The sequence below is a fragment of the Pseudopipra pipra genome, chromosome 1 (genome assembly GCF_036250125.1).
Source record: "Pseudopipra pipra isolate bDixPip1 chromosome 1, bDixPip1.hap1, whole genome shotgun sequence".
Classification (NCBI taxonomy): domain Eukaryota; kingdom Metazoa; phylum Chordata; class Aves; order Passeriformes; family Pipridae; genus Pseudopipra; species Pseudopipra pipra.
Genome location: NC_087549.1, coordinates 27,477,190 through 27,501,326, shown reverse-complemented (window position 1 = coordinate 27,501,326; position 24,137 = coordinate 27,477,190). Strand labels below are relative to the sequence as shown.

Below are 24,137 nucleotides of genomic sequence, written 5' to 3'. Positions count from 1 at the left end.
CAAAGAAGTCTCTAAGCTAATCTTCATAAGATAACTTTTCAGATAAGAAACTGAATCAAAATAAACGGGGAAGGGAAAAACAAATACAGCAAATCACAAGACGGTGCAGAAAGTTTCTATTTCCCAGGCCTGCAGGTGCCCCAGGGACTGGCTCTCGCACGCTGGCACAGCCCCCGGGAGCAGGGCTTGTGCTGAGCCCCATTCAGCCGTGGGACGGCCAGAAACGGGGGTGGCGCTGGGGTGGCCCGTCCGGCTGCGACAACGCCTCCGACGGCAGCCGCGGGCGCTCACCTGAACACTCGTTTCTCCTCTTTTCTCCCTCGACGGGATCCGATCTCCGGTGCTTTCGCGCGGGGACTCAGCTTTCCCAGCTCATCCCAACAGCTCCGAAGGCTCCCGGCCGGCGGCGGAACGCCCATGTCGACGGTTCCTCCTCTGTGTTCCCGGCTCACATGCACCGCCTCCCGCCCCCCGCCCCGTACTCACGGCCCCGTCAGCTCTCCAGACACCCCTGATCCCGCGGCTCTGGCGGCGGCTGGAACGCACCTGGAGCACATCCAGATGCGGCGGCTACTGAGCGGGGAGGGGCACGAACCCGGAGCTGGAGCCCTGGAGGTGGGGTGCCGCGCACCCTGCCCGCGCCTGCACCGGCTGCTGCTGGGAAGGCAGCCGGGCGACGGGAACGGGGCAGGCGAGTACCCCCCACCCACCCCCGGGAGACGACAGGCAGCCGGAGTCACAAGCGCTGTGTCTTACTCCTGGCCTCTCGGCTCGATTCTCTTCATTAGAAATGAAGTTGGAGGAAAAAAATAAGCAGTTCTCGTGTCTTACAGTGACAGATTCTTACAGAATCAATACCTTTAGAAAAATTTCATGTTGCTTTCATGAAAAGAAAATATTGTTGTCACGAAACAAGTTCTTTCATCCAGTGTGCAAGAAGCCGATCCACACACAGAGTCGAGGTATTTGATTTATTTGCAGAAATAATCCACAAAGCCAGCATACTGAGTATCGCAACATTTCACTATTCTTAGCAATACACTAATGTTCATTGGCTCCAAATTCCATAGTCCTCTTATTAATTAGTCTTCTGTTGGTTAAATGATTCTGTCACTTCACATGCCCACATGCTCAATCTTCTTTTGAGCTAGTGCCCTTCTTACTTCAGATGGTGTCTTCCTTTCTTGAACCAGTGGGCACGGTCTCCTACTGTCAGAATTACCCTTACTTAGTTTCACAAGATAGCCTTGTTTTGTTCCTTATAATCTGGTGTTACCTTAGTCGTTTTACCAAGTGTCGCTGGTTCTGTTATGTCTGGTTTCAGTTACGTGCTTAAAGTTTTCTTTCTTCTATTCTTTTTTCTCTACCTGCTACAATTACTGAGACATGATAAACACAACTTATCTATTTGGGAGCCATATATGAACATTACAGTATGTCAAGTATGCTGAAGTCAAGTATCACAGCCAACTGAGGGCTGCAATTTCTTTCTTCATTTCCTAATAAAAAAAAAGACAAATTATATTCAGTTTGAATATAAGCTTGGTAACTCTGTTTACTTCTTCATCAAAGAATCAAGAATCTGTACATACATACAGTTGTTAGTAATATTTAGCCAATGTGCTACCACCATCCCAACATCTTTCTAGACCCATTAGATTCAAACTCATCCTTAGGCACCCAAAATAGAGAGTAGGCTAGAGAGACTGCAGGGATCTGTATCAAGGGAAATGGATCTCTATCAACGGTACTTTGAACAATGAGAAAGAAGATAGTTCCTGAAGAGCCACAACTGAAAGCTGGAGCTGTTCTGTTCTGCACTCTGAACAGTATTTGAGTACTTGTTAAAGTCTCTCTCTTCATACAGTAGAGATTGCTTCTGACTGACTTGCACAGCCACTCTGAATAGGAGATATTTTTTGATTTAAGCTTAAGGTAAAAGAAATCAAACAAAGAAATCAGGTCCAGTCACAAAAGCTGACAAGCCCTGATATAACATAAACAAATCCCTTCCTGTTCCAAAACACATCAGTATGCTAGATGAGAGAAGGGTGCATTTTTCAGGAATGGCCTCCCTGAATCCAAATAATTCTCAGTACTTCACAGTCAGAACAGACCATCCATTCTAACTCTTTATCAGACATTGAAGAAGAGATCGAGATGATCAGGGCTAAAAAAGAAGAGGCTGCCTCTTTTTTTCAAGGCAGAGTGAGAGGCATAAAGAATTTTATCTATTCTCAGGCACAAGCATCTGAAAGACAAATGGATTCCAGGAAGCTGAAGACAGACTATCCAACCTGTCTAAATCAACTCAGTACTGAGAATGCCTTACTGGGGCCATGGGTACCCATGAAAGATTTCTGCCAAGTTATGACAACTCAGAAAACCTCTCTTAGAGGAAGAGATTAAAGAGTTGGACTCAGTGGCATCAAACCATCATAGGCAGAAAGCTCCCCACATGTAAAATTAAAGATGCTTGAGCTGTGTGAGTTAAAGAGAAAGTATAGTGAGACTAAAGTCTCAAATTCTTGTAATATTTCATACTTAATTTGTTTTCAAGAATGAAATGACTACTACACAAGTGTTACCATGTGTGACTGCCTACAAGGGAAGAAAGAGGAAGTGGCAGACTGAGAAAAGAACCCTCCTTTCTCAGCCTTCCATCCCTGAAAAGGTTCTGGAGAAGGCATAGTGGGATCGACTGCTTTGAGAGGCCTGTGGGGGTGGCCCCATTGTCTTCAAGCCTATTCCTGCTGGAACTGCCAGCAATATAAAGCTATTAGAGTGTGTCCAAAGGAGGGCAACGAAGATGGTGAAGGGCCTTGAGGGGAAGCCTTATGAGGAGCAGCTGAGCTCATTTGGTCTGTTTAGTCTGGAGAAGAGGAGACTTAGAGGAGACCTCATCACACTCTACAACTTCCCCATGAGAGGGAGAGGAGGGGTAGACACTGCTCTCTTCTCTGTGGTAAGCAGTGACAGAACCCAACGGAGTGGCCTGAAGTTGTGTCAGGGAAGTTGTGTTAGGGTGGATATTAGAATAAGGTTCTTCATACAGAGGGTGATTGGGCACTGGAACAGGCTCCCCAAAGAAAGTGATCACAGCACCAAGCCTGTCTGAGTTCAAGAGGTGTTTGGACAACACTATCAGGCACATGATGTGACTTGGGGATGGTCCTGTGCAGGGCCAAGAGTTGAACTTGATGATCCCTGTGAGTCTCTTCCAACTCAGCATATTCTGTGAATTATGCCAAATACAAACTATGATTTTGCAATATAGATAAATGTCTTCCAGACTAAAATGAAAAAGTCTTGTAACACAGGCAACTAAGCAGTAAAGAGTAATGCTAAATAAGTGCTATGTTCGCAGTGCACACATACATAGGCATAATAGACGCACGCACATAACAGTGTGTGACAGAAAGTGTTATATAACAAAAAAACTTACCGTCACTAATTCAGTTTTGTCGGCATCATCTCGATGCCGGTAAATGCACAGGCTAAGGATAGAATATAGTTTTTCCATGCTCGATATACTGACGCTTTCAGTTGCCTCAACAATAGAATCCAACACTTGCTGAAGAAAAAAAAAGTGGAAATTACAGTTTCGAATAGCACAAAATATGTCCTACTTTCTTATATTGTTAAAGAAAAGTGGCACTTCAGAGAACTGATTAAATATCTGACAAGATTTAACTTGAGAAAATGGGTTAATTTTTCACACTTCAGAGAAAAGGAAGGCTTAAAGTTCAGACAATACTTTTTTACTCATCATTCTATGATATCAACAATCATAACTGACAATTAACTGCCTTCAGAACAGCAGGGAACAACACAATCCAGTTTGTCATAGAGTAGCTGCCACAGCAAAGCCACAATTGCATTTCATTAGAATGTCATACAGGGCCCTGGAAAATGTGTCTTTGGAAGCCTGGCTACAGATCTTCCAGATACAGCTGTGTCAGTCAGAAATGGAAGCATCCTTAGGTGCCCACCTTTACACATTAGCTGAATGTGTACTGTGCCTAACATCAGTTAGCTCCTACCTTTCAACTCAAGAGACTAGCAGAGAGACTCCCTGTAGCAAATTACCAATCTCTCACACAGTCCTTTCTGTTACCAAAGATGTGAATGTGATAATCTCTGAGAAAGCAACACTAACATGCTAGCAGCAGCACTGCTGGGGCTGTACAGTAGCTCTGTGTTGTGTGAGGCTGTGAAGATGTAGCTTAAGACAGCAACCTCAACAAATGAAAATATTACTGCCTCACAACCACTTACCACGAACTCAGCCTCCCTCAGATCAGCTAGCACAAGATCTGAGCATTCCTCTCATGTCAGATGTGAGATAAGACACACAAAACCCACGCAGCATGCTTTCAGCTGCTGCAGACACAAAAGGTAGGGCATGACAGAGATGTGTGGCCAACATCGCATGTGATACTATTTCTAATTGCTGCCACATAGGTAACTGTATGCTCTTCTATTTCATCAAGTTTTACGCCTATTACCAAGCAAATAAACAAAAAAAAACCCCAGCAACCAAAGCAACCAACCGAACAAATAATCAAAATCCCCACCCCATACAAAACCAAGAAGCTATATTTTGGAGGTTCATCCAGCTTCTTAACTGCAGGTGAGTTCCAAAGAACTTCTCTGGTACAAGCAGCAAGTTCCAGTGGCACCCATGTTAATTAAACAAGTTTTTTAAAAAGAAATGTTTCATGATTGTAGCTCTCTCCTCACAGCTGAAAAATACATATAAGCTGAAACATCTGTAAGGGCTCTACCACATGATTTCCCCAGTGGGCAATAACTTCAGAGCACATGCTGTTAGCAGCCTGAGTTTGGAAAAACATATGTGGCTTCTCTCCATACACAGGCAGACACGAACAAGAAAACCACCTGAAATTTGCTTATTTAGGACACCAGCCTTAAAAAGATACTTTCACCTCTAAAAATTAAGTCACAGCTTAAAAATGTGACAGAAATTATGTGGACAAGCCTCTTCAGCAAAGGGGATTCCACTCTGGTCACATTCTCTTCATGCAGAAGAAACATCCAAATAATACTCCCTTTCTCAGGCAGGTAAACAGCAGCAGCATCTGCTTTGACCAACCTCCAGTACTTCAGTGTAGCAATTTCCCACATTTCTGTCACAACAATATCCCCTGAAGACCAGGTTCTTCTTCTACCTTCTCCAGTTCATGCAAATAAATCTCTTTTACCCCCTGCATCTAGGCCCAATTTTGACCCTTTCCCCAACTCTAATCTAGGATAACAACTTCTCTCCTATAGGGAACTGGAATAACTTATGACACTATAACTGTGTGAATGCAAAACTCTAACTCTGGATTTTGAAAGAATTTGGGAAAAGCAGGTATTAATATTTTAACCAGGATGAGCTTAAAGTCAACCTGCTATCTTCAGGTTTAAAGCCATGACTGCTAAAAATCAAGGTCCTTTTCCATTTCCTAATAAGTGAAAGCATGCAAACAGCAAAACAAAACAACATCCTCCTAATATATCGTAAAAACTGCTAAGACATTAATAACCAATAGCACAAGGAGATTGTCAGTGGGCTATCTTAAAATTTAACACGCCCTTTTACATTAAAAATTAGGAAGAGAACCCTGTCTCCTAAAATATAATTCACCGAAAGCAAGAGTAGCAGTCTAGAACAGCTGTGGAAACAACAATTGCATGTTGAATTATTTCACAAGCTGTACATCCCTCCCATAAATTGCTTGAAATTGCATTGGTTAGCAAACAACTTAATTTACAACTACACAGGTAACAAGAAAACTGACACTGTCTTGTGTCAGTATTAGCAAAATTGAAATTAGACTTATTCTGAGCTCAGAGTAAACACTCCCTGTGCCTGAATTTTCATTGCTTTCCTGTCACATACTCGCAGTTCCTCATCCACCTGAGAACATCTCGCATGAGTCACACGGTGTACCCGTGAATCTGGAATGACACAGATTTCTTAAGTCAAGATTTCTCAAATCAAGATTTCTCTTTATCTGGAATACAGTATCAGTGAAGGTACTGTATATACAGAGTACTGTATATAAAGTACCTCTCTGTAATAACAGAGAAAACACAGAAAAATGATTGATAGAAAATTACCACCAAAGCAAATACTGTAGTAGCTATTAACTTACAGTAGCAAAGTTTTATGTGTAGAATATCCTTACCTGCATTGGTTTTTGATGCAGGAGGTTCAGCAGCTTGCTTCATGATCAAATCCTCAAAAAACCCTCTTCTTTCAGCACAGGTAGGCCTCGGGATTTTGAAAACTTCTTCACGATTATTATCAAACAATGCTTTTATCTAGAGCATGAGAGGAAAAGACATTTCAGATGTAAGGCCACACAAATATTTTTTTTCTATTCCAAAAAGATGAGTACCTTTGTAAATCAAGCTAAATACTCATCTGAATAAGACAAGCTATGTTAATTTAACTTTTTGGCCTTAAAAACCTAGATTTTCATAGCAGCACAAATTAAAATACCTTCTCTAAGGAACCCTCTAGAGTTTAAGTTTCATGAAAAAAATGTATGATAAGCCAATGAGGAAGGGGCGACATTCATCACCCCTAAGGCTGCTTATTTTATATTTACCTACTTTGCTGTCCTTTAACTTGAATTCTTATGGCAGCTACAGAGGCAAGGCTCAGCAGACAAGTGCCAACTTTTTGTTAAGGTGGAGGTTTGTTTTTTTTTAATTTAGAATGTGTCTATTAGCATTGTAAATCTTCCGTTACTGAGACAAAATAATCAGAGCAGTATATTCACATTTTGAACACCTTCCTTTAATGCACACTCTCAGATGTCTAGAAAGCTCAGCACATCCTCTTAATGAATTTTTTTAAGGAATACAACTAAAAATTGATTTCCAAGTTACCTAAACAGAAGCTGGACCCTAACTTTTTAATTTGTCAAGTTTTCATCTAGATGAAGAAAGAAATTGTATTTTTCATTAAATAATTTATATTTGAAATTACATTCTATCAGTAACAGTGTGATCACCATCCTTCTTCCGTAAAAGTACCTTTCATGTTTTTGGTAAAAATGTTATCAAAAAAACCAGTCTTTTTCCTAGCTACCTTTCAAGCACACTAAGGACACACCTAACCATCTTGAAGCCACTGAAATGATTGTCTGAAGTAAGTCTATACATCTGTCAGATAAGCATGAGTGAGAAGCAAGAAAAAGTTGGGTCAAAGTCAATCTCTTTACTCAGAAAACACTTTAGACAAATGCTTTCCATATCTCTTTGTCTAAGCCAATTTTAAGAGACTGGGTTCTGGTGCCTCAGTAATAACAGTATGAATTTGCTTAAGAGCAGTACAGTACTCCAAGGTTTTCACAGAGTTATAATTTAACAAGAAACTGAGTAATAAAGGAAGAAAAGTATTGACAGAAATACCTCTTCTGGGAGATCTTCATGTTGCACATCAGATGTTGCAAGAAGCAAAACTGGAGTAAAGCATGGAATGTAATTCAGTAGTCCTGTAAAACCAGCTTGCAGTGTAGGTCCAACAGCCTCCCACCACCAAGGGATTTCTGGGATATAAATGATGCTTGGTGCTGTTCTTTGAGCTTCTCGTATCAACTGGTAAAATGAAAGCTTGGATAAGAAAACTACATCATGTAGAGCAGATAACTAAATAACTACATATCAGTTGAACTATCCTATGAAATAAGAATGCATAAACAAAGACATCAAGAGAAACCAATAAATGAACAACTCCTTAACAATAAGGTAAAATTTTCACTTTGACTAAAATATGGGCATTGCTACAGAGACAGAAACAGACCTAAATCTCTGCCTGATTTCAAAATTTCTTAGGTGTAAGAGTTCCTAAAGAGTCTCAGAATTCAGCCGATGTGATGGTGTGCCTGAAAAAACAAGACTAACCTTTCAGCTAGATGGCCTGGATAAGTTGCTACACAACTGTAACTGCACCATTTTCAATTCAGAGTGGGCACATACTCAAGTCAGACCAGAGCACAGTCTGAAAAAACAAATATCTATGTGAAAAGATGAGGGCTGAGAAGATAAAAGAACCCTGGTTACGATTCATAATTTCAAGCATATTTTACAAGAACTGACCAGTCCTTAGTCTGCCTGAAGAGATGAATCACTCACAGCCTCTCATTACCAAAGGATCCACCAGACCAGATGACGTGCCTTGGAAGATCATGGCACCTCAATCACAGAAGAGGACCTGAATGTACTGCATGAGGGAACTGGCAACAGTCCTTTTACATGGCAAATTTCTCTGGGCACCCTTTCAGATTAGCAATATTTAGGGAGTTCCTGTCAAAAAATGGGAAGTGCACTTGGTGTATCCAGGCAGTGACTACACAGGGGAGTTTTATGACCACAGATGCAACCATGACAAAAAAGGAATTGTTCCTCCTACGTGACAAATGAGAATCACGTCATATAATGTGTTCTTCCTGACTTGTACAGAACTCAAATGCTACTACTAAAGGTTAAAATATCTGAATACAGTGATGCCAAACAATGAAATCAATTTCCTGCCTAAAGATAGAAAATTAAAACAGCACTAATAAGCTTATATTTAATTTTTTTTTAGTTAAGGAAAACACACCAGTTTACAAATTTAAGTGTTCCATGAATTTTAACACTTTTATTGCATGTACCACAGCAGTACAAGCTGTATATGTAAAAAACCAAACCCTTCTTTTCCCCAAAACCTTAGCTGCCTACAAATATAATAAAAAAGAAGGCTACAAAAAGTGCATGACACACCATCAGGCTGATGCAGAACTATCTACAGGGATCACAGAGACTTAAGAAACAACAAAAACAACTTTCTGGATCCCACCAAGACCAGCAGGATTTCTTGCCGCAAAGAGGGGTTTATTAGCAGTATCTCCCATCTTCCCAAGCTGCTAACAATATCCTCCCCGTTTCATTTCAAATGGAAAACATGGCTATGTATAAACATCCTTATTCAGTATCATTCCATCTACAAGAAAAGGGGATTTTTCAGACAGAGGTAAACATAACAGCACATTCAAATCAAGCCACTTCCATTAACAGTGAATTTTTCTCACTTCACTATATATATACAGTTCACAAATCCTATGAGATTAATGAGTAAAAAGATACCTGTGAACATGTTTCTTCCTGTGATGTGCTGCTAACAAACAAAGTCATTAGGTCTAGTGTATAAGCTGGAAACTTTTCCAGGGCATGTATTACTGCAGATGCCAAATCAAAAGCTTGCCCAGATCCTGGCTCTTCAACTATTAAGAACCGTGGCCTGAAAGATGTTGGCTGGTAAGGAGGATTGCTACAACAATAAGAAGAAAACAAGTTTAAAAATGAGTGATGGTGAGGCACAAGTTTTTTCCCATACACTTCCTTTTTTGTAAATGCTCTCCATGTTCCACCATATGCTGGTCTGTGATCAGGAAGCCTATCAAAGCCTATTTTCTCAGTAACTGGTACCATTCCTCAGGTAAGAAGTCCTGCCAGTCCCTAGCATGTCTGCTATTCCTTTGGCCGCGTTAAGTAACAGCTCATAAATCCCACAGGGGGACGATCCAACCAAATACAAACACAACAACTGGTCAGTAACCTGATACAGGGCAGAATAAGAACTCTCTCAGCACAAACCAGTCTGGGCCTCTTCACTGCCCATGCAGAATCATTTTCAGCATGTTTTGACAGTAAGTAACTGTGAGATCTCTACAGCTGTCAAGTTTAGCTAAATTTTGCCATAGATTCTGGAGGTGGTTGGAAGGAGCAAAACAACATTTCTAAGAAAAAAAATTGATGTTGGCACTGAAACAGGCTAGCTGTATCTGAAGAAGTACGTTTCGATTGGTTAAATTACAGCACTACACTACATATAAAATTTATGTTCATTTTATTCATTCATCATTGACTTGTATATTAATTTCCTAGTAATCTAACCTTGTGAGCAAGAAACACACTTGTGAAGAGGTATTTGTGTTTTTCCACCACGATACTGTTATACCTTTACTTGTGGAAGTCAAGGATCCTAGAGACCTAACCAGATTCAGCAGGTCACATTTTCTGGATAGCACAGCAATAGAAAGGGAGAAAAATAACTGACAATAATCTATTTTTTCACCTGTTGGCTTATGTGACTTTCGCAATTAAAAGATCAAAAGAATAACAAAAACTCAGTAGGGTAAAGGCACAAAATGCAGATGTCATTTAATTTTTTCTCACAGTGTTTTAACAAACCATTTCTCAATTTTGTTTCTGATACATAATTTGCTACTGGTTCAACAATCTTGGAAGGTAGAAGGGCAAAAGATGGCTACACAAGTCCATAGGGTTTTTTTAAGCTAAAAGGACAGAGTGCACATTTTGGGGGTCTAGAGTCTTTCAAGGAATACTATGCATTAAATCAACATGTTCTTATAATCTGTGGACCACTTCAACTTAGGGAAAGAGGTTTGGGCCATTCGGATCTTCACTCTTACTTCTTGCAAATAGATTATCCACACACACATCCTTAACTCCATCTAGCATCCCTCACACCAGAACAGTTTAGATCCAGCCATCTCAAAAATGTAACCATAAAGGGGACATTTGTGCATGCTAAAGGGGACATGTACCTGCTAAAAGTGTGGAATTCTGCCTTTTTTCTACCAGAAATTTTATGAGTTGGCATCTTTCCAGAAACTGATGGTGATTCTTCATTGTCAATCACACCATTTCCTAAAATAGCATTTAAAGACAGGAGAAGTTTATTAACTTTCCTGAATAGTTCATATATCACTCTTGCATTAATACACCTTTGAAATCAGTACTGGAAACCACTTCTCTTGTATTTTGTCATTTGGATGCCATTTTCTGAAGATTTCATGCTACCACAGATCAAAGGGGATTGCATAAGTCTATACAAAACTGTCCTATGTTCCATGATTTGCATCAGGTATTATCCCTCTGTTGATAAAAACTTGGGAGATTTTTTCCTTAGAATAAAGATAATCAGGAACAACTTCTGCAGTTCTTAGACACCAGAAAAACTCTTCTCCCTTCACTTAAGCATTTATTTACTACATTAGTTATTACATCAGTAAATGAGGTCAATGACATCAGATGTCATTTATCTGGATTTCTGTAAAGCTTTTGACATAATTCCACACAATCTTCTTCTCTCTATATTGGAGACAGATGGATTTAATGAGTGGACTGTTAGATGGATAAAAAAGTGGTTGGATGTTCCCATCCAGAAGGTAGGGGTCAATGGCTCAGAGTCTCAATGGACATCAGTGACAAGTGGTATCCCTCAGGGGTCTGTACTGGGACTAGTGCTTTTTAGTATCTTCATAATTAACATAGATGAAGGGATCAAGTGCAGCCTCAGTAAATTTGCAGATGACACCAAGCTGAGTGGTACTGTTGACACATCTGAAGGATGGGATGCCATCGAGATGGACTTGGATAAGATTTAGAAGTGAGCCCATGAGAACCTCATGAGGTTTAATAAGACCAAGTGCAAGGTGCTGCACCTGGGTTGAGGGGATCTCAGGTGTTGATACAGGCTGGGGGGATGAACTGATCATGAGCAGCCCTGCCAAGAACTTGGGGGTGCTGGTGGATGAGAGGCTGGACATCAGCCAGCAATCTGTGTTTGCAGCCCAGAAAGCCAAATGTGTTCTGGGCTGCATCAAAAGCAGCACAGCCAGCAGGTCAAGCGAGGTGATTCTGCCCCTCTACTTTTCTCAGGTGAGACCCCACCTGGAGTATTGCATCAAGTTCTTGGCTCCCCAGCACAGGAAGGACATTGACCTGTTGAAGCAAGTCCAGAGGAGGGCCACTAAGATGATTAGAGGGATGAAGTACCTCTCCTGGGAGGAAAGGCTGGGAGAATTGGGTTTGTTAAGCATGGAAAAGGCTTAAGGATGATCTAATTTTGGCTTTTCAGTACCTGAAGAGAGCCTACAAGAAAGATGGAGAGAGACTTCTCACAAGAGCATGTAATGGCAGGACAAGGGGAATGGCTTCAAACTGAAAGGAAGTAGATTTAGATTAGATATTAGGAAAAATTCTTCGCTGTTAGGGTGGAGAGGCACTGTAACAGGTTGCCCAAAATGGATCTCATCTCTGTAAGTGTTCAAGGCCAGGCTGAATGAAGCTCCAAGTAACCTGGTATAAAAGGTATCCCTGCCCATGGCAGAGGGGTTGGAACTAGATAATATTTAAGGTCCCTTCCAACACAGACCATTCTATGATTCTATGATTCTATGATTCTATGATTTGGACAGAGGTGCCTCATACATGAAACCTTAGATCCATCTCTGAAATGGTAAATGTGATGTTAGTTATTGTTAGAAATGGGGGGCTCCAGTGGAGAATGCATAGTTGTCTACAGCATATTTCTAGTCACTCACAGCTCCCTTCCTGTACTGTGCACATGCAAAGTATAAGATTGTACTGTCATTATGGCTGAGAGGTTTGTGTATGTGCATTGGCAGAATTTTAAACAAGTAGATGTTATTGTTATACCTTGGTCCTTCTTCAGTGCAAGTTCTGCATGGGGAAATGCTCTCTGCAAGGCTTGTAAAGTTCTTTCCAGAGTGTTTTCTAACAGCGGCTTTGAAATAGGTGGTAGTGCTCGTACAGGTGAAGCTCCAGCTCTCTGTGAAGTTGGAACAATCTTCTGCATGGCCATGGCAAAATCCTTTGCTGTTACTTCAATCGAAGTGGCATCTATCCTCAGTCTCTTGTCACTTTCATGTATCTGAGGATAACAGCGGCGCAAAGCACAGAGGCCAGCTTCAGCACATAAGGCCTTAATATCAGCACCACAATATCCTAGTAAACAAAACAAGAATCAAATATTATGTCTATATATATATATAGGTTAAAAACTGTCTGTGTGGCCAGGCCAAGTGTGTTGGTGAATGATGCTACATCCAGTTGCCAGTCACTAGTGGTGCTCCCCAATGCTCAGTATTGAGGCCAGTACTTTTTAATATCTTTACTGATGATCTGGATGAGAGGATTGAATGCACACTCAGTAAGAACATGGACAACACTACATTGGGTGGGAGTGTTGATCTGCTGGAGGGCAGAAAGGCTCTGCAGACAGATTTGAACAGACTGCGTCAATGGGCTGAGGCCAATTGTATGAGGTTCAATAAGGCAAAGTGCTGGGTCCTGTACTTCGGTCACAACAACCCCATGCAGCCCTACAGGCTGGGAGAAGATAGGCTGAAAAGCTGCCCAGGGGAAAAGGACCAGCACTGTTTTCAAACTCACCCACACATTTCTCAGCCAGCTCTTCAAGTAAGTTGTCTGATGGCTTCTTCCAGCCTCGTGTGTGAATTTTGAAAATCTCTTGTCTCTCCTGCTAGTAAAATGGTTGCATTTTAGTTTGCCCTAAGTTTTCTCTTGAAAAAACAACCACAACACAGAACTCCCAAACCCTCAGACTAATACAAAAACTTTTCTTATCTGCTTCTCCACCTATTTTAAAGGTCAGTTATTAATGCTCTCATTGCTTCTTCAAGCAGGAAATTTAATAATTCTCAAACTGTTATATTAAACTCTTGCTGGGGGATGCAGTGAGTTAAAAGGCATGTACATCTTCCATAAAAAGTCAGTTTTCACAAGCGTGAGACCTAATAAAGAAAAAAATATACTAAAAGCTCTATCTGCAAATGGAGATTTCGCATCAAAGAAAATTCTCTCAAATTTAGCAAAATTTCATGGTGATGATTTCATTAGTTCACTAAATTTGCTTTTCTGCTACTTCATTCAAGGAAAACAGTCCTAGCACTCCATTTCAGATTGCTAGTTACTACCAAGAACAAAAAGTATGACTGAAACCACTGTCACTCATCCAGAAAATGTCAAGCATCACCTATCCTCATCTCTCATTTTAGCAAGACTTTCATTGAAGTATTTCCTGATACACCGATTAATTATGGCAGATTTCTAATATTCTTCCACAGTAGACAATTGTGTATAAGATCTGTTTCATGGCACCTTGTCTTCTGTTCCTGAGGGCAGATAAAAACTGGATACAAATGTTTGTGCTAATGCACTGCTTAGTGCACTTCTACTAGCTCTCAGTCCAATATCCCTTTTATCCTTTTTCCAAAAAGTGCTAATATCAGTGATAGCCAGAGAAAAACTACAAAACCAGGGTCTCCCTCCCACCCCATCCCCACCACGATATTTTTTGGTTGCTATAAAACGAATTTCTTCATTGTTTAGCTATTGCCATTGAACTAGAAGCTCCCCAAGCCCTGCACCTCTGCAACGTGCTTCACATCTTAGTCCAAGTCCCTGTTAATAAGTACCAGTAAGAATGTCAGATCCAACATACTTAATTCGCTCCAGCATCAGCCTTGATCAAAGTTTTTGCTACCAAAAAGGAATTCTTGTGTGCACACCATTTCTTTCACCTTCAAGATGCTACAGCAGCACTTTAAAACTAATTAATACATTCATTCTTTCTTAAACATTTTGATGACTAGCAGCATGCCGTTTTCTTTGCTGGTCACAGTGAAACCAAAACTACTTGTTGAAATCACATTATTCCTATGTATTCAGTACCAAGTGTGCCCTCCACAATGCAATGCAATCTCTCCAGACAGCCCTCTCTTGTCCAGGCTGTACTCTACTGATGGAGACTTGCACTGCTCCACGATGTTGCCTTGTTACAGGGGTGTGGAGTTTGACACATAAGCATTAGCATTGAGTCAAAGTCCTGACCTCTTCGTTTGGTAAGCTGAAACGGAATTCTCGTTCAAAGCGTCCCGGTCTTCGTAAAGCAGGATCTATAGAATCCAGTCTGTTGGTGGCTCCAATAACCACAACCTCTCCTCTGCTGGCTAAGCCATCCATAAGTGTCAGAAGTGTCCCCACAACAGAGCTAACAGAAATATATAATTTTTATTCACCAGTTTAGTAAATTTTCTTCAGTTCCACATAACTTTCTTAATTGATCCCTCCAAAAGGACAACCCATTATTGATGAGATGCTGATCAGGAAAATACTTGTTTCAAGACATAACACAGAACTTGTGTTGATATAAATCTTAGCAAATTGTTTTTGCTTGTTGTTGTTTAAAAATCATCTGAAATTCAGTAGCACTAGTTTTCAGGATAAATGAATGTGTCACATCAAGTTAAATCGGTTGCGGTCTTCCTTTCACAAAGATCAAGCAGCTTTTATGGAGACACAAAACATGTCCTACCTATGAACTTGGTCTTGTTTACTGGACCGTGTGGGAGCAAGAGCATCGATCTCATCAAAGAAAATAATTGAAGGTCGCATCTGGTAGGCCTGCAGTGAAAATGCAAGAATATTGACATCAGGAAAACAACACTATTTGAAAGAGAAAATGCATTAAAAAAATTGTGATTGGAAAGGCACTGGAACTAGATTTTTCAGACTAGCATCAGGGATCCCTAATAATTGAGCTAACTGAGTAAAGTGGCATGAGTAACAGAAGACAGCAGCCTATGTCAACCCAGGAAATGAATCATACCAGTAGTTTTTACAGCTATTTGGCAACCACCAAGAACAGATACAGGACTTAATTCAGTTACAGGTTCTGGAAGCAACCTTCCATTACCAATTTAAATGAACATACTTTCAGCTTGCATCTTTTTCCCTCTGATCTAAAGCAACCATCTCTTACTTCTTAAAACCTTTTCTGTGACTGTTTGGGTTGTGAATTATGGTGGGGGTTTTTTTGAGGGTGGTGATGGTAGTGATTTTCTTACTTGCTTTACTAATCTTTCCCAATACATCTCAAGATTTCAAGCCCCTAAAAACCCCACTGAAAAAGGAAACACTGACAATCCCAGTGGACCTTCAGTGGAAGGAGCTGAGAAAAACATGAAAAAGAATGAGTTCTACTCAACCACAGAAAATTAATTACAACTCAAAAGGAATATATGGCACGTTTCAACCTTACCTCCTCAAATACTAAACGAAGCTGTTGTTCAGATTCTCCTATCCATTTACTCATGCAGTCGGCAGCATTTCTCATAAAAAAGGTTACTTTCCTGTCACTTCTGCTACATTCATTAGCAAGTGCACGAGCAAGCAGTGTCTTTCCAGTCCCTGGTGGACCATAGAACAGACAGCCTCTGCAATTTGAAAAAAAAAAAAAAAAAAAAAAATCACATAAGAAAAAACCATCATGGAAAAGTACCTATTACAACCACCATTCCTAAAACACACTGCTCTCCTAAACTAAACGCTTGATGGATAAGAGAGCAGTAACAGCTGAAGTGTATGAAAAAAGTCAAAAGTCAATTCCTACCCAATTCTATAAGGCAGCAAACAAAATTAATAAGAGGATAATGCAGACATACAAAACCTTGAGAAAAGACAGTAAGTAGCATTCCAGAAGGACGCTTCCAAAATTTCTGACAAACCAGCAGAGGCAGTTACAGCACAGTGCAGCCAAACAAGAACAAACTTCCAACACAAAATCTGAGACTGGGCTAACTTAGGAATCACCAGTTCATTTTTCCATGATACACTGCATATTCATTCTTGTTTTCACAAAAGGCAAGATTTGAGAGTAAAGCATTTACTTCTGACTTAAAAAGCATTAGGTTACTGGATTTGGTCTCCCTTTGCTGGTGATACAGGAAGAGGAGAAGGTATTCCGTATTTCTGCATTCCCATCAACTAGAAAAGCCAGTGCACTGCTGATTCAAAAAGAATTTCAACAAATAAAGAAGCAAAACACAGATTTTTCTTTTCAATGTTTTTAATACTTTTAAAGTTGCTGAAAGCAAAGAATTTAAAGTCCTATTTCAGTATACCATGACTGAATTCTGCTGACCAAGAATATATGAAGTTAACAAGTCTCTAATAACTTCATTTTGTAACACAGAACTCACTTAGCTGTGTAACAAGTGGACATATTCATATTTTAGCCCAAACACAACAAACACTGCAAGGTCCTAGTTGCAAGTCCTATCAATTGTAAAACTGATACTTGAGCACTTGAAAAAAAAAGAGTTGGTGGGAGAGAGAACGGGACTTCCAAAAAACAAACTACAGTTGACTACCAGTAGATAATTCTATTCTACTTACAAACTAATCAAGTCTGCTTGTGCATAGGACTCTAAAGAAAAAATCTCCAACCCCACCTTTCAAAGGCAAGACACTTTTAAAGAATAGTCTCGTCACATAGTAAATCTCTGAACCTACATATATGCTGTATTCTATCGTTTTTTTTAAAAATTACTTTTACTAGTGCTAAAAATCCCCATCAGCACTGCTGAAAATTTTGAGGCATGGAAACGTTGATTCTCCTGAAAATAGATCAATTCTAACTTACAATTTTAAATGGTGCCTATTACCTGGGAGGGTTAAGTTTCATTTTCTCAAAGGCATCAGCATAAAGCAACGGCAAAATGATCATCTCTTTTAAAGATGAAATGTGTTCAGAATGACCACCCACGCCATCAAATTGTACCTAAAGATGAAGCCAACAGAACACATTTTATATGTCAAAGACAGCTGCAATCTTTCCTATCAGAAATTAGATGTCAGCACCAAGGAAACGTTCATTGCAATTTTCAAATCACTTGAGAGAAAACTGTAAACCAAGGAAGTTGTAGATGGCCCGTTACTGGAAACTGTCATAAATACTGCAAAGGTCTCACCGACACAGTGAAGTAAAAATACTTACCGAACTATCTATTTGCATTCTTTCAACACCAGCCAGACTTGTTCCAATTTGATTTTCATGTGAGGTTCTGTGAACTTCATTTAAGTTGTCTTTCCGAGAGTTGACCGAAAGAGATCTAATTTGAATTAAGAAGTAAGAAAAAGGTGCTTTCTAAATTACAGTGCAGATAGAAGATTTTTTATTTTCTAATCATAGCAAGCGAATGCAAAAGACCTTATAAATGAGCATAAACTATCTAAACTATCTATCATTCCAACTGTTTTGCAGTTAATAGCCATGAATAAAAAAAGGAAAATGGTCACTCCAGACATTAAACTAAGTGAATTATTTTTAACAACTCTTAGTACTTACAAATATTACTATTGCAATTTATAATCTTGAATTTCATTTAGCATTTTTCTTGTTTAAGGATAGTTTCATACAGAAACATGAATTGATTCCAAAGAGAAACCAGAATCTTTATTTGAGTGATTAAAAAAAAAAAAATCATTGAAACTTCCATACAGGCTCTCCCTCTAATTAAATTATCTTCAGTTTTAAGAAAATAATTTGCATGCCTAAAGATTAAGTAGTCTAAGATTTTCAGAGGGACATTAGGGCTTCCATTCCAGAACAAATTAATTTCGGTTACTCAGTCTCAGCCACAACTCTCATCAACACCTTATCAGTGACCAGAAATGCTGCATTTTCAAATAAAATCTGATGGCAAAGGATGGCCTCCCCCTCAGTGTTTGTTTTCTTTATAATTTCAGACTATCAAGGCAATAATCTGTAATTATATTAATCTCTAATTATCACAGTCCAAAAACCCTTGAAAGCATTATTCAGTCATGTGACTGACAGCACTTGACAAAGAACTAACCATACACCACCAACCTTTTAGTTCTTTTACATGAATCTCTCTGTCTGACAGGTGAAGTACAGCTGGAAAAAATTATCTTATGTTTTCCTAGATCTGTTGAAAGCAAAGAGTTTAGAATAGTGTTACAAACAAGTTTGAGAGGAAGCAGGATAGTCAAAGAGGCAAAAAACGGGATGTGTATCACCCATCTCTAAGTTCAGGGGAAGTTTCAAGGAGGGGAAGATTGGGTGGTTTGATCAAAGTGAAAAAAGGCACACCTGATTTTTAAGGAGAACTGAAAAACACAAGAGTAAGATTATCAAGTTTCTTTAATTACTATTCTTTAAAGGATACATAGGTAATTTTTTTAACTGAAAAACAACAATAAGGATGCCAAAAGGATGCAAAAAAAAAAAAATTGAATGTGCACAGGATGCATACATTTAATAAAATTTACTGGCAGAATGAATGTAAGAAATGTAAAGAAAAGTTGTGTGCATGTATTTTCACTGAAAAAAACCCCTCACTTCCATGCAAGAAATTAGGTCCCACGAGAAACTCTGCCTGTAACATACTGCATTGGGTCTAGCTGGGTGAGGTTAATTTTCCCCACAGCAGCCCTCACAGTGCTGTGGTTTTCATTGGTAGCTGGAAAGGTGTTGAGAACACACCAGTGTTTTGGCTGCTGCTGAGCAGTCCTCCCACAGCGTCAGCACTGTCTGTCCAACATTTTGGCCCTTCATCAATAGGCTGGGGGTGGGCAAGATCTTGGGAGGGGACACAGCTAGGTCAGCTGACCCAAATTAGCCAAAGGGGTATTCCATACCATATGGCATCAGCTCAGATATAAAACCTAAGAAAAGGAAGAGGAAGGTGAGGCATTCCTTATGTACAATGTTTGTCTTGCAGAGCAACTGCTACGCATGCTGAAGCCCTGCCTCCCGGGAAATGGCCAGACATTGCCTGCTGATGGGATGTAGGAAATAAAATCTTTTTTTCCTCTTTGCTTGTGCACACTTGCTTTAGTAAACTGCCTTATCTCAACCTACAAGTTCTCTTCCATCTTATTTTCTCTCCCCTTTCCAGCTGAGAAGTGGCATCCATCCTAACGACAATCCAGCACACCCACACCTACTTTCCAATGGAGCTTGATAGCGCTCAACAGCTTTCCTCTGCCGAATGGAGCGTCGTTGACCAACACCTTCTGCTTCATGTCCTGATGAAACCACTGCACATCAACACAATGTTAAACTGTGTAAGTACTGCTGCAAATGATAATATATTCAAAACACACTACATGAAATGCATTTCCACCTGTCCACAACCTTCTACCTTGTAAGTGTTTTGGAAAAACCTGGATTTTTTTTTCTCTGAATACCTGTTCTGAGTTTTCTACAGTACAGCCCTAGAGCCCATGGCTTATAATGTCAATAGCAACATAGATTTTTCTAATAGATGAAAAACAACCAGTAGTTCAGCCCATCTCAATTGTTTAAGACAAGGCTTTCGACTAGAATATAGTCAAGAAAATTTTAAAATAGAAGTAGCCTACAATGATACCTCGATTGTCAGCTTTTTCTGTGTTAGTTCTTCCCATATTGAGGCTTTCCTAATTAAAGGAAACAAGAAAGATCAGTCACAAATATGCAAAAAACCCGTGGGCGTACTTGGTGCTTTTACAGTAATATTACCAAGGCACTCTATATAGACAAAAGATGAAATAAAGGCATGGGAGGAGAAAATAGGAATATCATTCTGGCACCAAGATTAATAACAAGTATTACTACTCTAAAATAGGGTTTAGTAAATGTTATAGTTACATCTAGCCAGATACAAAATAGAGTGTATCAATTAATACCAGGTAAATAATCCAAGAGTTTAGTAGAACCTGGGACAAAGCAATTCCTAGCAGACAAAAGAAAATCATCCTGGGATTTGGGAGAGGATATACAAAGTACTATGGACAATTCTGGTTTCATAAGAAAAACCAAAAACAAAACCCACCCAAAACAAAAACTAAACCACGAAAGAATTCAGATCTAAAAACCACAAACAAGCAAACAAACAAAACCACAAAAAAACCAAAAAACAAACAACCAAAAAAACCCTATCAAAGAAGGTTATGAAGATGTTTAAAAACTAAAGCACCTGTGATTCAAAAGGGCAGTGGACTAAATGTAATAGAGCAAAACTAAGATAGAGGGAATATGGTTGCTGTCTATGCTTTTAACATGAGTTCCATTTGGGACAAAGGACCACTTGGGCTCACAGGCAAGACTGGCACAAGACAAAACACAGATAAATCAGGTATCAGTGAATTAAGTTTTTAGTAAGATTTGAAGTGAAAACCCAGGCCCTGAAACTGTTGTTTGTAAGCAGAGTCCATTCAAAAGTCGTAAGGCAATTCAGAAAGCATAGTGGAAGACGTATTGCAGCATATCAGTAAATATCTTCTGAAGAAGATGTTTCTCCCACCCTTAGAGTGTAGCTGTGGCATGACTGTAAGAAGTTAAATTATAATTGGAGAGCAAAAATAGCTTTCCATGCTTTGGAAGAAGTTTGTTCAGCTAAATTAAAATTACAACTAAATAATTTCTCTGTGTGAAATACCCTGCTCATCTTCTCTCTGTCATCCATTTTTGGTGATGCTGCTTCTGCAGTACTAAGATACAAAGTGGACAGGTAAGAGCAACAACAGGCAAGTACAAAAAAATCTCATTGAAACTAACAAACATAATCAGTGCGACATTTCAATATAGTGTGCACAAAATAAGAGTCACTGACTCTTAGCCAAGTTTTTCAACCTTACTTAAAAATTTGGTCAAATGTTGGCTTTTTTATAGCGAGATTTAAGAAAAAGTGTTTGAGCATTTAAAAACATGCACTCTTTTCAGGTTTATTTTTCCCTCTTGCTAAACACAATAAAAAAAAATCCTATGTAGCAGGAAAAAAATGAGTTCTGAAGATCATAGGAAGAAACTAGAAAGAAATTATGGAAGTTTTTCATAGCACTTGTCTGCATGATTGCATTAAGTCATTTTTAGTTCACAGGCTTCTTTAGACAACAGGTTGCTTATTCTTCTCTTAACTGGAAATAAGGTCTCATGCTGATTTTCTATGACTATATATGCTAGAAAAAGCATCTCACTGCTGTTACACTTTGCAAACATTTCAGAAAACAATGTTAATTTGGGCTTCATAAAGAGAATTAAATCATGGAGACAAAGACAAAAACACTAGGGCTGCTTCACTTTGACTGTATCCAACTTCGCCCTGTATCTTAACTTGACTGGGCATTAGAAAATTATTTGTAAGCATGAGAGAAAAGTTAATTAAACATGAAGGCACTTCAAGGACAAGTTAAATCTACTGAAAGTCACAACGTAAAGATTGGTTTTGTTCACAAGAAGCAGCCCACACACCAAAGATGCTCCTACATGAAGATCTCTCTGCAACTGGCAACCCCAAAATGAAGATACTAGTGGCCAACTAAAGCTTTGGCTGTGCCCAAATTCTTTACAGGTGAAGCACCTGCCAAATCCACCTTTTGGCACACACTCTGACAGGGAAGTCTTAAACAGCCACAAGCACTTGTTTCAAAAAAAATCCTCATGTTCAAGAGCTTGGCTGTGAAGTGCAAAGGCTCTCACCTTACATAAATCAATACATTAATAATGATTACAGGACATACCCATGCAGGCAGAATGACAGGAAGGGATACTGTGTTACCAACTGCAATGGAGTGTTTACAGAGGTTCCACGAGGTTGCTTGGCAACACCCCCTCACCAAAGTTCCAGGCTCAATCACATCCAATCCTCGTGGGACTCTACTGTGGAGGGCACCTGCAGCCCAGCACTTCATAATCACAGAATCATGGAATGATTTGGGTTGGAACAGACCTTTAAACATCATCTGATTCCAACCCCCCTGCCATGGGCAGGGACACCTTTTACTAGCCCAGGTTGCTCAAACACCTATTCAACCTGGCCTTAAACCCTTGTAGGGGTGGGGTATCCACAACTTCTCCAGGCAACCTGTTCCAGTGCCTCACCACCCTTACAATAAAGACCTGTTGTATATGTGGCAGCACATAGGGAAGTCTCAGCCTAACCACTGTGAATACACTTAGGTCTTGCTGCCAGAAACAACAATACCTTTTTCTGTTGTCAAAAGAAGTAGAAAGTCCCTAGCCAATATTACGTAGATAAGCTTGCTAATAAGGTTCATTTTAGTAGCTTTGCAAGATGATGAAAAATCCTACTTTCTTAAAAGTTTGCCTAATAAAACAGATTGATTTGTAGTGGTGTAACTACTTTGTCTAAGTCTGCAACTTTGGTGGACCTCCAAATCTTATTTTCTTCATCCTTTAATCAACCTATATTACAGAAACTATAATGTGAAGCTGGCCTGATAGGATTATTTTCCAAAACGCAAATGAACTGGCATTAATTCTGCCACTCGCTTTTAATTCTTTTTTAATTCAGTTTCGTATTATCTATTCCATTATTTTTCCAAGGATTTATGTGACACTGACAGGTCTATAATTTCTTGGGTTATTTCTTTTATTCTATTTAAATATTGGCATGTTACCTTTCTTTTGCACTCCTGAAATTTCCCTCATGTAGTAAGAGCTACTGAAAATCAACATTAACAGTCAAACTCTTCAACAGTGCCTTTAAACCTGTAGGATACAGGTTATCCAACTTCCTAATTTAAAAATGTTTCATTTCCTGTTCCAAAGCAGAATAAAAACAGCTTCAAAGTTCCTGAAGCACATATATAGCTCTTACTCCTCCAAATCAAGCCGGCAAGAACTGGGGATGCCCAAGATACCCCAGCACTTGGAATAAGACACAGAGGGCAATGACAAGAATAATTTCTAACTGTGATTCAGAAGAGGTCACAAGCAACTACTCTTTGACCTGTAAGTTGTTAAAACACAATTCTTTCCATTTTAGCAGATGTGGAAAATAAGATGTGGAGAACCCCATTGCTGGGGTTTTTTTGTTTCTTCTGTACAATTGCTGGGTTTTGCCTCAGAGTGAATTTTTTTTTTTTTTGGTAAAGCAGTTCAGCACATATGGACTTAGCATGATGTATAACTACACGTAATTTTCAAAATAAGACTGATTATCATTTGATATTTACGTTGTCTTTTTAAGGAGATAACAAAAAAACCCCAGGTGATGCAGACATAATAACAAATATTGTGTTAGAAACCTATAAAAACAGCTAGGGAGGTTACATGTCGAAATGGGCCAGTATAGTATTGAAAAAAATTATCCACATTCTATCTCTATTTAGCAAATATATACATATTCTATCTTTATTTGTTTTAAGGTTGAACTTCTGAAGCATGCAATAGTCTAACACTAAAACAGTCACACTTCCATGTAGCATTTTCTTAGACATATTCAAGTAGGAAAGCAAGGGAGATCAACTAGTGTCACTGAAAGAAGCCATAATATTAAAATATTGAATTGCTCTTGGCCAGAGTAGCTAATACAAGTTATAAATTTGAATTTTGTTCCTTTATGCTTACTGCTCGGAAATATAGAATGATCCAGCAACAATAAGAAATCTTTATATATTTAATAGTGTAT

General features: G+C 39.3%; 1 protein-coding gene across 4 annotated transcripts; it reads right to left on the bottom strand.

The window, feature by feature from the left end:
* Positions 1–1,002: 1,002 nt before the first annotated feature.
* Positions 1,003–22,461, bottom strand: LOC135411696 (ATPase family AAA domain-containing protein 2-like). 4 transcript variants are annotated; one of them, XM_064649655.1, is made up of 18 exons: positions 22,225–22,461; positions 20,094–20,142; positions 19,669–19,761; positions 18,569–18,647; positions 17,693–17,807; positions 17,361–17,476; positions 15,956–16,130; positions 15,230–15,318; positions 14,746–14,905; positions 13,285–13,375; positions 12,529–12,837; positions 10,632–10,734; positions 9,148–9,331; positions 7,432–7,617; positions 6,198–6,333; positions 5,909–5,967; positions 3,446–3,574; positions 1,003–1,499 (listed from the first exon to the last, which is right to left on the bottom strand). In XM_064649655.1, the coding sequence occupies exons 1-18, from the start codon at positions 22,444–22,446 to the stop codon at positions 1,461–1,463; spliced, it is 2,334 nt and encodes a 777-aa protein (XP_064505725.1). In that variant the 5' UTR covers positions 22,447–22,461; the 3' UTR covers positions 1,003–1,460. The 4 variants fall into 4 exon arrangements, with proteins under 4 accessions (XP_064505725.1, XP_064505734.1, XP_064505744.1 ...); XM_064649664.1 differs by lacking the exon at positions 22,225–22,461 and adding an exon at positions 21,144–21,185; XM_064649674.1 differs by lacking the exon at positions 22,225–22,461 and adding an exon at positions 21,144–21,185 and having other exon boundaries at positions 13,285–13,372.
* Between the last annotated feature and the right edge of the window lie 1,676 nt (positions 22,462–24,137).

What these genes read in the sequence shown, in the direction of transcription:
- LOC135411696 (XM_064649655.1), bottom strand. Translation starts at nt 22,446, where the DNA reads ATGATGTTTAAAGGTCTGTTCCAACCCAAATCATTCCATGATTCTGTG. An exon ending in AGGAAGAAACATGTTCACAG is followed by an intron (nt 7,618 to 9,147) that starts GTATCTTTTTAC and finishes TCATTTTACCAG; the next exon opens with TTGATACGAGAAGCTCAAAG. An exon ending in TGCATCAAAAACCAATGCAG is followed by an intron (nt 5,968 to 6,197) that starts GTAAGGATATTC and finishes GTGTCATTCCAG; the next exon opens with ATTCACGGGTACACCGTGTG.